The 14,577-nt window shown below is 40.7% G+C and overlaps 1 protein-coding gene across 1 annotated transcript in view; it reads left to right on the top strand.

Annotated features, from left to right (window-relative positions):
• Window positions 1–14,577, top strand: part of GLDC (glycine decarboxylase) — a 45,845-nt gene that overhangs the window by 14,551 nt on the left and 16,717 nt on the right. The window contains exons 4-16 of the mRNA XM_063320604.1: window positions 1,873–2,037; window positions 3,526–3,603; window positions 4,305–4,452; window positions 4,710–4,906; window positions 5,417–5,513; window positions 6,249–6,354; window positions 7,383–7,522; window positions 8,299–8,379; window positions 8,952–9,049; window positions 9,552–9,636; window positions 9,728–9,769; window positions 11,557–11,699; window positions 12,613–12,688. Of these exons, the coding sequence (XP_063176674.1) occupies window positions 1,873–2,037; window positions 3,526–3,603; window positions 4,305–4,452; window positions 4,710–4,906; window positions 5,417–5,513; window positions 6,249–6,354; window positions 7,383–7,522; window positions 8,299–8,379; window positions 8,952–9,049; window positions 9,552–9,636; window positions 9,728–9,769; window positions 11,557–11,699; window positions 12,613–12,688 (1,456 nt within the window). The remainder of the gene's footprint in view (window positions 1–1,872; window positions 2,038–3,525; window positions 3,604–4,304; window positions 4,453–4,709; window positions 4,907–5,416; window positions 5,514–6,248; window positions 6,355–7,382; window positions 7,523–8,298; window positions 8,380–8,951; window positions 9,050–9,551; window positions 9,637–9,727; window positions 9,770–11,556; window positions 11,700–12,612; window positions 12,689–14,577) is intronic.

Consider the following 14,577-nt stretch of genomic DNA (forward strand, 5'->3'; position numbering starts at 1 on the left):
TAAGCAAGATACAGGGTGATCTGTTTTGCTAGAACTTACTGTGTAAGAAGAAATAAATTTGGCTTAGTCTTAGATGTTATTAACTGTACACCTGCAAGTACTAATCAAGAACTAGTTCATTGAATAGTGCTTAATAGTGGGGCTTTCTGAATCTTTGCATGGAAGCAAGGGCAAACCTTACTATAAAGAAGCCATAGTTGTTAATCTTGCAGTTAATGTATAGTCTGTTTTGTTGCTAAATCTAGAACAAACCCAACCCAAGCATGAAAGGTTCTGCACTTTCATAAGCCAGGTCTTTTGGTGAGTGGCCTAGCTTTTGGATGAAAGCATGCTTCCTAAATACTTCTTGCTTTGATGCCAGGTTTTTTTTTAAAACCTTCATGGGTATCCTAAAGTTGGTAGGGGGGCCATCGAGAAAACAAATCTTTATACTCCCAGATTGAAAGTTTATCTGACAAACCAAAAGGTGGGTTTAGCAGCTGTGGAGAAAAGAAATAAATATTACTACTGAGATGAGCAATGTTGCATGCAGCCCAGGACATGGTCTCACTTGTGAACTGTGCAGTCAAGTATAGGACGATAAGTAATTCGTTTGGGAAAATCATCAATAGTTATCTAATTTGATATATAGCTGTTGCCTTCTGTCACAGTACTGAGTACTGTGTGTGAGAAATATAAGCAGGTGTGCCATTTAAATAGACAGTAAATATATTAGCACCATATATTACCCTCTGAGTTCACTTATTGAGCATGTCCTTCTTTCTAGCTCTTCCATTCTCTTCTTCAGGACTTTTTTCCTACTTTCTCTCTTGCATTACTATTTTATTTCTCCTCCCATCTTGCTTTATACCACTGATTCTGCAGCTTTTTCTTTAAATACCTTTGTTGCTCACCTTCTATTGGCTTTACTTGACTTGAGCTTCCAAATACTTCAGTCCCTTTAAAGATTATACCTTCACCCGGGAGCATTTTTCAAAAGTCCAGGGCTTACTACCACCCTCTCAGAAACAAACTTCTGTTTTCTTCCATTGCTAGAAAACAGAGGCCATGAGTGTTTCCACTTACCAGTTCTTTCTGGCCTCTACTCTGAGTTCAAACCAGTGTAATTTCTGTCCTGAACCATCATGGAATCCAGTACGCAAATTTCCAGCAGTGAGAGGAAAGTCTGGTCTCTGTTCTTGCCTTTCATCCCCAGGCCCATGCTGCTTTCTTTTTCTGTGCTGTTATAGTGGAGGTTTTGCCTTATATTGTTGCCTTTTCTAAGGAATTGCTTGCCTTGCCTCTACCTTTTGTTTTCCAAATGACAGTGGATAAAACTTACATCAGTCTCACTTCCCTTCACTGACACATATGGAATCTGTTATTTCACAAGAAGTTGCATAATTATGAGCTTGATTCTGTGAAATGCCGAGTGCCTTCCTTCCCGTAAGAGGTGAGAAGATTTGGCAAATAAAAGGGCTTCAGAAACATTATTGAAAGATAACGACAATACCTAGATACGATTGAAACAAGGATTCTCATTTGCATACTGTGACTGGGCTCGATTCTCCCACACCCAGCACCTGTTTCCCCTCTCCTGCACTCACACCTCTGTTTTATAAGTAATTTCTCTTTTTGAAATATAGAAATAGAGTTCTTCTCCTGTAAAAAGCCAAGTCAATACGAGAAGAGAAAATATTCTCAGGCTTCCAGGAGAGTAATAAATTACAGAAATCTAAAAATAACTGTTTTCTAACAAACTTTCATGTTAACAAACTTAGCAAATTATGCTTTACAATTTATTTTTCCTGTGACATAGCTCAGTTACATATTGGCATAATTCTATTACACATTTATTTTCCTAGACCCAAACTCAGAATTCTTTTCTTACAGGGTTACTCAGTATACTCCTTACCAACCCGAGGTGTCCCAGGGCAGGCTGGAGAGCCTGCTAAACTACCAGACTATGGTCTGCGATATCACAGGAATGGATGTGGCTAACGCATCCCTGCTGGATGAAGGGACAGCTGCCGCAGAAGCCATGCAATTGTGTCACAGGTACTATGTTTAAATGTATGGTTAAATCACAGCAGGAAGGAATTTTGGAGTTTGGAAGGAATGTAGCAAGAGATGAGGACAGACTGCACTCTGGGGAGACCTTATAGCGGCCTTCCAGTACCTAAAGGGGGCCTACAGGAAAGATGGGGAGGGACTCTTTATCAGGGAGTGTAACGATAGGATGAGGGGTGATGGTGTCAAACTGAAGGAGGGTAATTTAGATTGGGTATCAGGAAGAAATTCTTTACTGTGGATGTGGTGAGACATTGGAACAGGTTGCCCAGGGAAGCTGTGGATGCCCCATCCCTGGAAGTGTTCAAGGCCAGGCTGGATGGGGCTTTGAGCAGCCTGGTCTAGTGGTTGGTGTCCCTGCCCAGGGCAGGGGGGTTGGAACTAGATGATTTTTAAGGTCCCTTCCAACCTGAACCATTCTATGATTCTATGATTTGGGTGCAAGTGCATCAATTGGGAATTATTTATATATGACTGGCCCTCTTTATACCCTCACCCCTCTATTTTCCTGCATTTGTTCCTCCCAGAATCACTTAGCTGGATACCTTTTCTCCTAAACATCTCATCATAATCCCTTGCAATCCCCAAATGCTCTTGTCTTGCATCCCATGATGTCTCCCCCCACAGGGGGTGCCCAGACAGTGTGTCTGTCTGGGTTAATTAATTAATTTGAGTTCCTGTCTGCCTTGGGGCCTCTCTGCTCCTCTGTGCTTGTGGGGATGGGTCTCTGATGGGCTGGTATCTCCTGTGATGAGCCTGGGAGCAGCAGGGACAGGCTGTTATTTGGTTTTTTTATCATGGTTAAAAGGAGCTTTACAAACCAATGAAGCACATCACTCCTAAGTATCTAAAAGTGAAACTGTTGCTGGTATATCCAAATTTACTTTCAGGGATGTGTATCATAGGGGCATTTGAAAGGGATGTGCAAACCAAATGAAATCTGAGAGGTGATTGAAGGTCGCTGTAGGACTGTATATCAGGAAGGAGGTTACACAGCAGAGACTGTGTTGTAACAATTCAGTTTTTCAAAGCATCAATCTCACATAAAATCGTGTTTACCAGGTAAAACTAAGCAAGTGTCTTATTCTCCATATTACTGCTTTGATGGCTCATGTTTGGTTATCCAGGGCAATACTGAAAATCTGTATTAAAGACCACAGTTGTATTCCTTTAAAAGAGTGTGTGGGTGTGGAGGCATTCCAGCAGCTTCTTCAGTTGGTTCCTTGTTTGTTTCGTAGTCTGTTTTAATTTTTGTCAGGTATGAGTCTCATTTGAGTGTCTGAAATGAACTTTTTTATTCTAAATGAACCAGAAACCTCCATTCAATCTTACACTTAATTTGGTTGTGATAATCAAAAACTACCACTGCCTTTTAACTTAAGAAAACTCACATTTAGAAAACAAATTATTTTTATTTCCATGGAAAACAATATATTCTTGATATGCAAACCTTTTTTTTCCTTTTGTTTTTAACAGGCACAACAAAAGAAGGAAGTTCTATGTAGATGCCCGATGCCACCCTCAAACCATAGCAGTGGTCCAAACTAGAGCGAAGTAAAATTTTTCTCCATTTTCCACCATATCTTTTCACTTACATTGAATCATTTTTCATCTGTGACTCTTCACCATGTACCAAATATTTTTAGGATATAGGATTATGCTTTCTTTGCAAAATAGAAGCAGAAATCTGTTAAAATTTGGCATTGCTTCTACTTTTCCATTCAGATACAACTGCAAAGTAATTAAAGATGTTTAAAAGCAGACCAAACATCGGATAAAAAGAAAATATTTAATTTTCCCCTTAAGTTGTTTGTGGAAATGTATATATTTGGTTATTGAGTTCAGTCTGGTCATTTTTTTTAACTAGGAAATTAATTACCCTATATAGCAAAACTTCTAATGAAAGCTAAATCCAATTTAAGCTTACAGTTTAAAGTAACAATCTTCTAAAAACGTGACTTGGTTCTCAAAGTTAAACATACTAAAGCAGCAAAATGCTGATATCAAGTAGCTTATGCATCCTGTGCTCTGCTTTGCTGCAGATTTCTGATGATGACATCAAATGCAATTATTCTTCAGTACTATATATTGTGACATGAAACTTTCTCAATATTTAGTGTTGCAAAGCAGGTTCAAGTCTCTGTATGTTAAAGAAAAAAGTCATATATAAGCCCATGAAAACATCATATTAAGTGTCACTCACAGGCAGAAAGTGGTTTGCATATGTTGTCTTCTGTATGTTTTGTGTTTTCCAGTTACACGGGCATTATTACTGAGCTCAAATTACCCCATGAGATGGATTTCAGTGGAAAAGACGTCAGTGGAGTATTATTTCAGTACCCGGACACTGAAGGGAAGGTGGAAGACTTCTCTGAACTTGTTGAAAAAGCTCATCAGAACGGGGTAAAGTAGATCTTATTGGTCTCATCAGTCTGATTCATCAAACAGCTATAGTCATAGAAACTAAGTATTCCATGAGCTACTGTCTAAAGCATTACTCTCCAGCTCCATGCAATTGATAACCATTACAACCATTGCACCTCAGCTCTGTGCACATGATATGGAACTGTTTGAAGCTGTATCTTGTTGAAACTTAGATCCCATGCAAACACCCTGTCTTCAGAAAGGAGACTAACTGTTCCATGCACTTCTGTTCTCAGACTCTCGCCTGCTGCGCAACCGATCTTCTGGCTCTCTGTATTCTGAAGCCTCCTGGAGAATTTGGTGTCGATGTTGTCCTGGGTAACTCCCAGAGGTTTGGAGTGCCGCTCTGCTATGGAGGACCCCACGCGGCATTCTTTGCTGTCAAGGAAAATCTAGTGAGAATGATGCCGGGCAGAATGGTGGGTGTTACGAGGTAAGGGCTCCCTTCACCGTTAGTGTCTTCAAGGAAAATCAAAACAAAACACATCGTGACCATCTTGTGCAGCCTTTATGAATAACAACTGACCGTGGTGTTGTACCGAACACCTTTTTTTCTTGGAAACCGGGGAGAATAAAAGTTGCCTTCAATTTTTAGGAAGGAAGCTTAAAGAATTGCATTTGTCTGGAATGAAGCTGTGAACTGTCTATAGTAGTTGCTGCAATGTGGGATGAAGGATCATAGAATCATAGAATCTTCATGGTTGTAAAGGACCTTTGAGATCATCGAGTCCAACCAAACAACCTACAATCTCCGCCACTAGAGCATGCCCTGAAGTGCCAAACCTACATGTTTCTTAAGTACCTCTAGGGATGGTGACTCAACCACCTTCCTAGGCAGGCTGAGCAGGATAGATAACTAGTTTCAGGTTAGCATGCGTAGAGCCCAGTGTCTTAAATTGCTGTAATTTAAGTAACAGAAGCAACATTTTTGCTTGCGATTTAGAGATGCAAATGGAAAGGAAGTGTACCGACTTGCTTTGCAAACACGAGAGCAGCACATCAGGAGGGATAAAGCTACCAGCAACATCTGCACAGCACAGGTAACTTGTCATGCTTTATTTTTGGCAGCAGAAAGGAACAAGTTAAACCATAACTTTGTAGTCCTAACGTCACAGTAATTTGAGTTAGCTTTACTTTTGGGCGTTTTCACTAGGAAAATGAAGAACATTGAAATATCCTGATGTTTGTGTGTTTGTTTTGAGTCCTTTGGAAAAATACCATGAAAATTCCTTTGGAAAAATACCTTGAAAATACCATGATTGGGTAATTAATTATACAAAATAGTTATCTTCTGCATGCCTCCACAGACCTTCAGCCAGACAGGTTCCTAATTTCTTCTGCTCCTATCAGTGCTTTGCTCATGCTCTTAATGTTGTGCCAGATTTTAAGGAGGGATTACTAATACTAAAATGAGCTTAATCACTTAGTATTCAGGAGATATTCCATAAATCTTTTGTACCAATCCTAAACAATGAGTTTCCTGTGAGACTAGCTTTACTTGAGAGTCTTCAAACGTCTTTGCTGCAGTAGTTGAATTTAAATTCATGTTAATTGCTGACACATTTCAACAGGCATTGAATTCATAATCAGTGCTTACAGTTTCATAAAAGTATTTTGCCTTTCCCAGCTTCAGTTTTGTAGGCAACACGTAACCAAGTATAACATCAGCTGAGGATATGTCGTTGTCCCTGGGTGCTAAAGAAACTTTCCACTAAGCTAACATGCAGTAATCTTTGATAATAATAATAATGTCCTAAACTTAATTTGAATCCTAGGCTCTTCTGGCTAACATGGCAGCCATGTTTGGTGTATACCATGGGTCTGATGGATTAAGGCACATTGCAAAACGGGTACACAATGCTACTCTAATCTTGGCTGAAGGTGAGTGTTTAATGTTTGCAGAAACTATTCTTAAATCTTTACAACTTCTTAAATAATGCATCTTCTTAAAAAAAACTTACAGTGGTTTTTTGCCAGCTGATGTGTGTTCTCTCAACTCTAGAGAGAACAAAATTCATAGCTAATGTTTTTGCGTACTTCTCGTAATGACACCCCAGAATTAGATATCTGTGTGATATGAGCTTGCAAACATTACTCCTGTTTCCTTAGGAAACTAACAGAAGTCTACACAGCAAGTCCCGAGACAATAAGATTCAAATGCTGTTTTCCAGCTGCAGGGTCTGTACTTCACTTACTGGACCATCCTAGTTTACACACAGAAATCTGCATAGAGTATTAATAACATAGCAAAAAAAAAATAATAAATGAGATTAAAGAAATACCTGCTATGAACACTGAAATCCCAGAGCTTAAGCACTGACCGAAAGCACAGAATCTGTAGCAGGAAATAATGATTGCTGCTGAACTGTGTGGCCTGATAGGTTTTTTTCACTGACATGACTATCCTTGCTGTCAGAAAGAGCTATGCAGAACTCGAATGCTGGGAACTGAGGAATGATTGCCACAATTATCCATGCTTTATTTGCCAGGTTAGCTGGAAGACCTTTTGCTGCTGTGAAATGCACTAATACTCTAAACTTTGTTATGGCAAGCTCCATGATAGTTAATATCCATTCATATAATACAGTTTTTCTTTCCAGTCCTGTGACTTCGTCCTTATGTCATTCATATACGAATTCTGCTACTGTATATGTTACAAATCTGTTGTGTCAGGAGGATGTTCCCTCGACTCAATCTGCATTATTAATTAGGTCTGAATCTGATTTAGATGCATTTCACGTGCAGTGACATTTCACTAAAAAGTTGGTGATTTTGCTGCCCTGTACACAAGGGGAATATTCTGCTTAATTACGTAAAAGCATTTACTTATGAGATCAATAATGTTATGCAAGTACTGTGTAGGCAAGCAATACAGTATGCAGCTAATAGAATCAACTTGTTTTTTATAGGTCTCAGGCGAGCTGGTCATAAACTACATCACGATCTGTTCTTTGATACCTTGACGATCACGTGTGGATGCTCAGTCAAAGAAGTTTTGGACAGGGCAGCTCTTAGAAAGATAAATTTTCGGACTTACAGTGATGGCAGAGTAAGCAACTCCCTAAACCTTTCAGAAAACTTTTAGTATGACTTTTTCTGCATTAAGTTTCTAGGCATCACATGTGCTAAACAGAACAAAATTATTTAAGACTTCTTGTAATTTGCTCAGATATATCAGTTGATTGTAAAGGTAATACAAAGAATGAAGTCGTTAACTTTCAGAAATAATCTTTGTATTTTCATTTTATGCCTATTTAAAAAGATGACCTAATTGTTTCATGTTAAATACGCCACTAAGGGCTAGAGTGGAGAGACTCCAAAATTTAATGATGAAATGCAAGGTGACCTCTAGAATTCAGGTCTCGTGGCAGTGTTTAAAGACTTTTTAGTTAAGTTTTTAGTTTGGTGTTTAAAGATTGAAATCTAAACCACATTTTGGTGGGCACTAAAGGACTTTTGGCAAAGCCTAATATGTTCTGTAAAATGGGATGGGGGGAGGGGGCAGTCTAGCAAAATAGGCAATTTTCCTACGTAATGGAAAACACTTAAAAACATTAGAAGTGAGGTCACAAGTCTTGAAGCTTGTGAGACATCTGGCTCGGATGGTTTAGCAGGGGAAAGGTAGGAATTGGAAAATTTTATTTAAGTGAAATAAAATTATGTATCTATTACATAAAATGAAATGACATTTACAAATTGTTGGGTAGGTTGACTTTTTCCTTTTTTTCCTCCTGTGTTTCTGGAATACTTTTTCTTGAACAGAACAAATATCCTATGCCTCTAGAATTAAGAGCTTTGAATAATTACTGTTGCTTTTGTCCATAGCTTGGAGTATCACTTGATGAAACTGTAAATGAGAAAGATCTAGATGACATATTATGGATTTTTGGTTGCGAGTCTTCAGCGGTAAGTAGACAATAGATGATATGGATTAAATTATCTGAATGTTTTAGAAGTTTCATGAAAAGCAAAACTGCTCTTGGGACAGTGGGTGTCTATATGATGACCATTTGTTAAATGCTGAGAATTGCAGATCCTCTCTTAAAGAAAGAGGCAGTATGAGATAACAATGGTCTATGCAACCAAATAATGCCATTTTCTTATTGTGACACTTAGTCCTTTTGATCAGCTTGCACACCGTGCATTTAGGCTGTTCCTTGTTTTGTGAGGGTTAGGACATGGTGGTCAATTATTTCTCTCCCACTGGAATTGTTGATGCATGTCATTATTAATTAGCAGCAATATTTCCAAGATGAGGACTAGTGAGACATCTGTACCCAGTTTTAATATAATGCTGTTGTCATGCTAGATGTGTACAAGTATGTATGCTAATACAGGGTGGGTTTTTTTAACTAAAAAGCTGATTAAATCTTGTGGTAAACTGGTAGTGTAAGCTAGTTCTAATGGAAATTGGAAATTGACTGTGAAAAGAGAAATTTCCATGAAAGTATTTGACTCCATGTTTCTTTGTGTCAAAGGAGCTAATTGCTGAGGGCATGGGCGAGGAAACCAAAGGCATCCTTAGCACCCCATTTAAGAGAACTTCCAAATTCTTGACACATCAGGTTTTCAGCAGGTTTGTGAAATTGCTGTATATCTGATATTTTAATGGAATCTGAAATTATCTCCTTTCAAAAGTGGTATTAGAGTCAGCTGAGGACAGTTTTGTAGCTGTACTCACACAGTCATTGAAAAACTCTATTTAGTAGCATCTTTAGGTATCTTTTCATGTTTTAAATGAGCAAAGCCATACTCATGGTCGTGCAGGGGATGTGTTTTTCCATTAATCTGCTAAATTGTACAAGCTATTACTCGAGGATGTAGTATCAACAGACTTACTAGAGCCCTTATATTCCATATTTACTGATAGCATTTCTGAGCAAATGATAATAGGCATTTTGCATCCATATTGCTATTACCAAGCATAAATTATCGATTTGTAAAGAAGTACCTAGTTTATATTAAAATATATCCTCAGTCTTAATTTTTTTTTAATGGCTTTTCCTATGTTAGAGCACAGATGAACGAGCTGGTATAGCTAATCTAATTGCCTTAACAACATATTTTATGTTCTCCAGCTATCACTCTGAGACAAATATCGTGCGGTACATGAAAAGATTAGAAAACAAAGATATTTCCCTTGTTCACAGCATGATTCCTTTGGTAAGTATTTACCAAAAAGAGAAAAAATTAGGTGCTTACATACCTATTTATATATTTTAATAAATACTGACAAATGTGTTTGTATTTTTAGGGATCCTGCACAATGAAGCTCAATAGTTCAGCTGAACTTACAGTAAGTTGCAGTAATACTGTCTTACTTGAGACCCGCATGAATAAACTGTCTAGTCAATGACATTGTAGAGAAGTAAAGACTGCTTTTGCTCTCGTACTCCAGCTGAGGCGGCAGTTTCAGAAGTAGCTAAAGTCCTCAGCTCCCTTTTCCGCTAGGAAAAAAGCTCCGGTAAGCATACTAGGAGTGCAACCAGCAGGAGAGTGAGTGTCCTTGAAGACTACATTCTGAAAAAAATATTGAAAATAATTTTTGGAATTAGGTATCACAGTCCTGTTCCCTCATGCGATGTTGCGGTACCTAACTTCTATCTGCTTTACAAATCTTACAATCAAATCCTCAGATATATGGAAAGAGTCAAGTGGGACTGGCAATTCATGCTGCTTTGTCAGTTTGCTGTTCCTTAGAGTAGCACTCCTTTTCCGCAGGTGAGGAGATGGAGCCCCGTATATCTTCATTTGTCTAGCTGATAGCAAATGAAGCAGAGCCTTAGCCAGGCTGTTTGGGTACCGAATGCCTTTTTGACTCTGAATGAGCTTCCTCTGTTCCCTCCCTGGTGTCTTGCTTTGATCTTTCACTAGGTTTCCTTTGTCTCCTTTCTCTCACTGCCTTCGCTATGTCTTCCCCCTTCGCTGGTTTCTGTCTTGCATATTCCCTTCTAATTCAAATGGATAGCAACAAAACTGTGTGAAACAGAGTGTCATGTACCATTCCGCATGACTCCTCTCTGTTTGCCATGTGATTCCACAGCCCTACATAAAGGTAGGTGACCTAGAAGGAGAAACTAAGGACCTGGACAGGCTAGAGAGCTGGGTGGAGAGGAACCTAATGAAATTCAACAAGGGCAAGTGTAGGGTCCTGCCCCTAGGGAGGAATAACCTGGTACACCTGTACAGGTTGGGGGCTGGCCTACTGGAAAGCAGCTCTGTTGAGAGAGACCTGGGAGTCCTGGTGGATAACAGGATGACCATGAGGCAGCAATGTGCCCTTGTGGCCAAGAAGGCCAACGGTCTCCTGGGGTGCATTAAAAAGAACATGGCCAGCAGGTGGAGGGAGGTCATCCTCCCCCTCTACCTTGTCCTGGTGAGGCCGCATCTGGAGTACTGTGTCCAGTTCTGGGCTTCCCACTTCAAGGAGGACAGGGAAGTACTGGAGAGAGTACTTCCAGCAGAGGGCTACCAAGATGGTCAAGGGACTGGAGCACCTCTCTAATGAGGAAAGGCTGAGAGACCTGGGTCTGTTAAGCCTGGAGAAGAGAAGACTGAGAGGGGATCTCATCAATGCTTATCAATATCGAAAGGGTGGGTGTCAAGAGGATGGGGCCAGACTCTTTTCAGTGGAGCCTGGCGACAGGACAAGGGGCTGCAGGCCCAAGCTGGAACACAGGAAAATCCATCTCAATGTGAGGAAAAACTTCTTTACTCTGAGGGTAACAGAGCTGCCCCAGAGTCTCCTTCTCTGGAAACATTCAAAACCCACCTGGACACATTCCTGTGCAACCTGCTCTAGGTGAACGTGCTTTGGCAGGGGCGTTGGACTAGGTGATCTCCAAATGTCCCTTCCAGCCCCTACCATTGTGTGATTCTGTGATTTTTAAGCATCTTCTGAATGTTAAAAAAAGTGTTACTGGAAATCATCCTACAGTGGTTTGGGAACTCGTCTTGCTGCACAAATGTTTGGGGTTTATTTGAGCACAGGGAAGCTTCTTTTCTTTACAGATTTTAACAAAAAAACTCAGAGTTGTCTGCAGAATTTTTCGTTACAGCACGTGCTTTTTTTTTTTTTAATAGCCTATTTCATGGAAAGAATTTGCCAACATCCACCCTTTTGTGCCCCTGGATCAAGCTCAAGGGTATCAGCAGCTTTTCAAGGATTTAGAGAAGGACCTATGTGAGATTACTGGCTATGACAAAATCTCCTTCCAACCAAACAGGTAGGAAATTTTTTTCTGGACATTTGCTCCTTAACATGAGTCCAGAACCTTATCTCTAAAGGAAATGTGCAAGCCAAAAGTGGACGAAGATTCTACAATTAAATTTGACACAGAGAAACCTTCAATGCAAGGTTATGAAAACAAGATTTGTTTCTTCAAAACTACAGAACTTTATTTTGTCACATGTCTACTAGTTTAATGATTTGGTCTTTTCTATTCTTTCAATCTTTTTGAGTGAAGGCTAGCTTCTCCACCATTGTTTTTTTAAAATGGTGATGTTACTGATATCCTCCTATGAATTAAAATTAAAGATTTGAAATAGGAATAAGCTGTATGAGCTGGCAACTATGTAATAGTTGAAACTGCTCTTTGGTACACTAGGTAATACTAGGTTTGGCTGAAGAATGCCTAGGATCTGCATGCTCACTGAAATAAATAAAGCAGAGCTGAATGAATACTGCTGCAGCCTGTTGGTGTCCGTTAGGAGTTTTGATACAAAATGAGCAGCAAGGACTTATTCTGGCACTCAGGATGTCACTGGAAGAGTTCTTATGTTTCACTGTGTACACTTTACTATGCATTTCAGTATTAGTTTGCCTCTCCATAGTCGAGCATGTAGTCCCCCTGCTATGTGCAGAAATGGGGATCAACTCAGCCACCAAAAGGATTTGACATCATAGTGTAAGTACATAAAACAGCATAACTTTTTTCACCTACTGTTTGCAAAAGAGGCAATGTTAATTAGTGCTTGTCCATTTGCCATTTAATTCATGGGATGTGCTGCTTTTAATTTGCTCACACTTGCCTAAAGCTATTGAGAAGGATTAGGGCTGGACAATTCTGAATTTTCAGGAGAGAGCTGACACTTTCTGGTTTGTGTGCTCATGTAACAGGGTTTGTGTTCCTCTTGCAGTGGTGCCCAAGGAGAGTACGCAGGTTTGGCTGCAATCAAAGCTTATTTAAATGCAAAAGGAGAACGTCATAGAACTGTAAGTGTCAACGCTTGTGTGGGGAAGAAATTTGGGTGGGAAGTGGAGACAGGAGAGTTAATTCAGCAGCTAGGACTCGCCTAGAGAGAAACTAGGTTGTGTATCGTCATATGTGACAAGCGTTCGGTATTCCCTGCTTCCCTCATCAATCATGGGTGCCATCTTAAAAGTCTTCCTTTACTTTACAGACAGTGGGAATGAGGAAAGGGGACTCCCTGAATGGGTGATTGTACTGGGTCTGGCTGAGATGGAGTCAATTAACTTTCTCCACAGCAGCTCGTATAGTGCTGTGCTTTGGATTTGTGACTAAAGCAGCGTTGATAACACAGGGATGGTTTGGCTATTGCTGAACAGTGCTTGCACAGTGTCAAAGCTTTCTCTGTCACTGCGCCCAGCCCTCCCTGCCCTGACCCCTCACCAAGGGAGTAGGCTGGGGGTGGGCAAGAGGTTGGGAAACTGACCAAAGGGATGTTTTATGCCATATAATGGCATGCTTAGCAATAAAAGCTCAGGAAAAGGAGGACAAAGCAGGGAAGGTCATGGTTATGGCATTTTTCTTCTCAAGCAGCCATTACGTGTGCTGAGGCCCTGCTTTCCAGGAAGTGGCTGGACATCTGTCTGGCCATTGGAAGTAATCAATGAATTCCTCTTCTTGCTTTGCTTGTGCACGTGTCGTTTTTTTTTTTTCCTATTAAACTGTCATTCTCTCAATCCACGAGTCTTCTTACTTTACTTCGATTTTCTCCTTGTCCGATGAGAGGCGGGAGTGATTGAGCAGCTGTGTAGGTGTTTGGCCATTGGCCGGGTGAATCCATCACAGTCCTTTTTAGCACCCGGCATGGGGCTTGAGGTAATGACAATTTTGATCTGAGCATGTTAATTTGTTAATCAGTAGGCTCTTGTGTGGATCACAGAACTTGCTTGCTTTACTGTGTATTAGAGCGTAGGGCTTTTTAATGGCTGCTTTCAGCTCTTGCCGTTTGCTTTGCTGCTTATCAATATATTTCGCTGTGCTTGGAAACATCTTGATAAAGGCAATAGCCATATGCCAGGGCTGGCACACGGCCCTGTCTGTGATGCTGTTCCTCTGCTGCATGAGCTACCTCGCGGAGAGAACAAGGGGTTACACCTCCCTCTTCTCCTCTGGAGTCGATGTGTCCAGTTCTGATGTGTGGGCTCCTGAGTTTTTTGTACTTGCTTTCGTAAGATTTTTGATCCTATTATCTAACATTGTTGGCTTATTGTTGGGTGTGTGGAACCTAGTTTGCTCCTGGCATAAGGGTAAACAACTTGTTGTTGAGCTGACAGAGAAATGTGGCCCAAGGCTGTTGATCCCTGAGTGACATGATATGTAGGAGGGTTTGGGCAGGTGCCTAGGGCTGTTACCACCTCCTATAACCCGGGGTTTTACAGCTGAACAGGCATGCAGCCCCATTGAATTGGCACACCACTTGATGTAAGAGTGCCTTGCCAACCCCAATGAGGCCCAGCAGCTCTTAGCACTGTTTTGGTGCTTGGCCTGTGCCTGTTGGGCCTCTGTCTAGCACCATCACAGCAGCAGGGGAAAGTGAGCCTTTACCTCTAAGGACACGATGGTTGAGACAGGCACCCAAACCTCAACCACAGCAATTGCCCCATTAGTAAAAAGAAAATACTAGCAGTGGAGGTCAACAAGACTGCACCACCAATTAGTAAAGGAGGAGGAGGACGAAGGGCCTGATCAGGAAGCCAGTCCTTCGTCAAGGAAACGTAAGGAGGAAGTGATTAGAAGTCATCCAAGAGGCAGAAACCGCTCCATCACTAACCCTGAGCAAGCTCCAAGATAGGTGGAAAAATTACGGCTGCCAGCTAGGCTGCCTGGTTGCTCAGATGCTGGAATGCTGGAGGGG

The sequence above is a fragment of the Chroicocephalus ridibundus genome, chromosome Z, assembly GCF_963924245.1.
Source record: "Chroicocephalus ridibundus chromosome Z, bChrRid1.1, whole genome shotgun sequence".
NCBI lineage: Eukaryota > Metazoa > Chordata > Aves > Charadriiformes > Laridae > Chroicocephalus > Chroicocephalus ridibundus.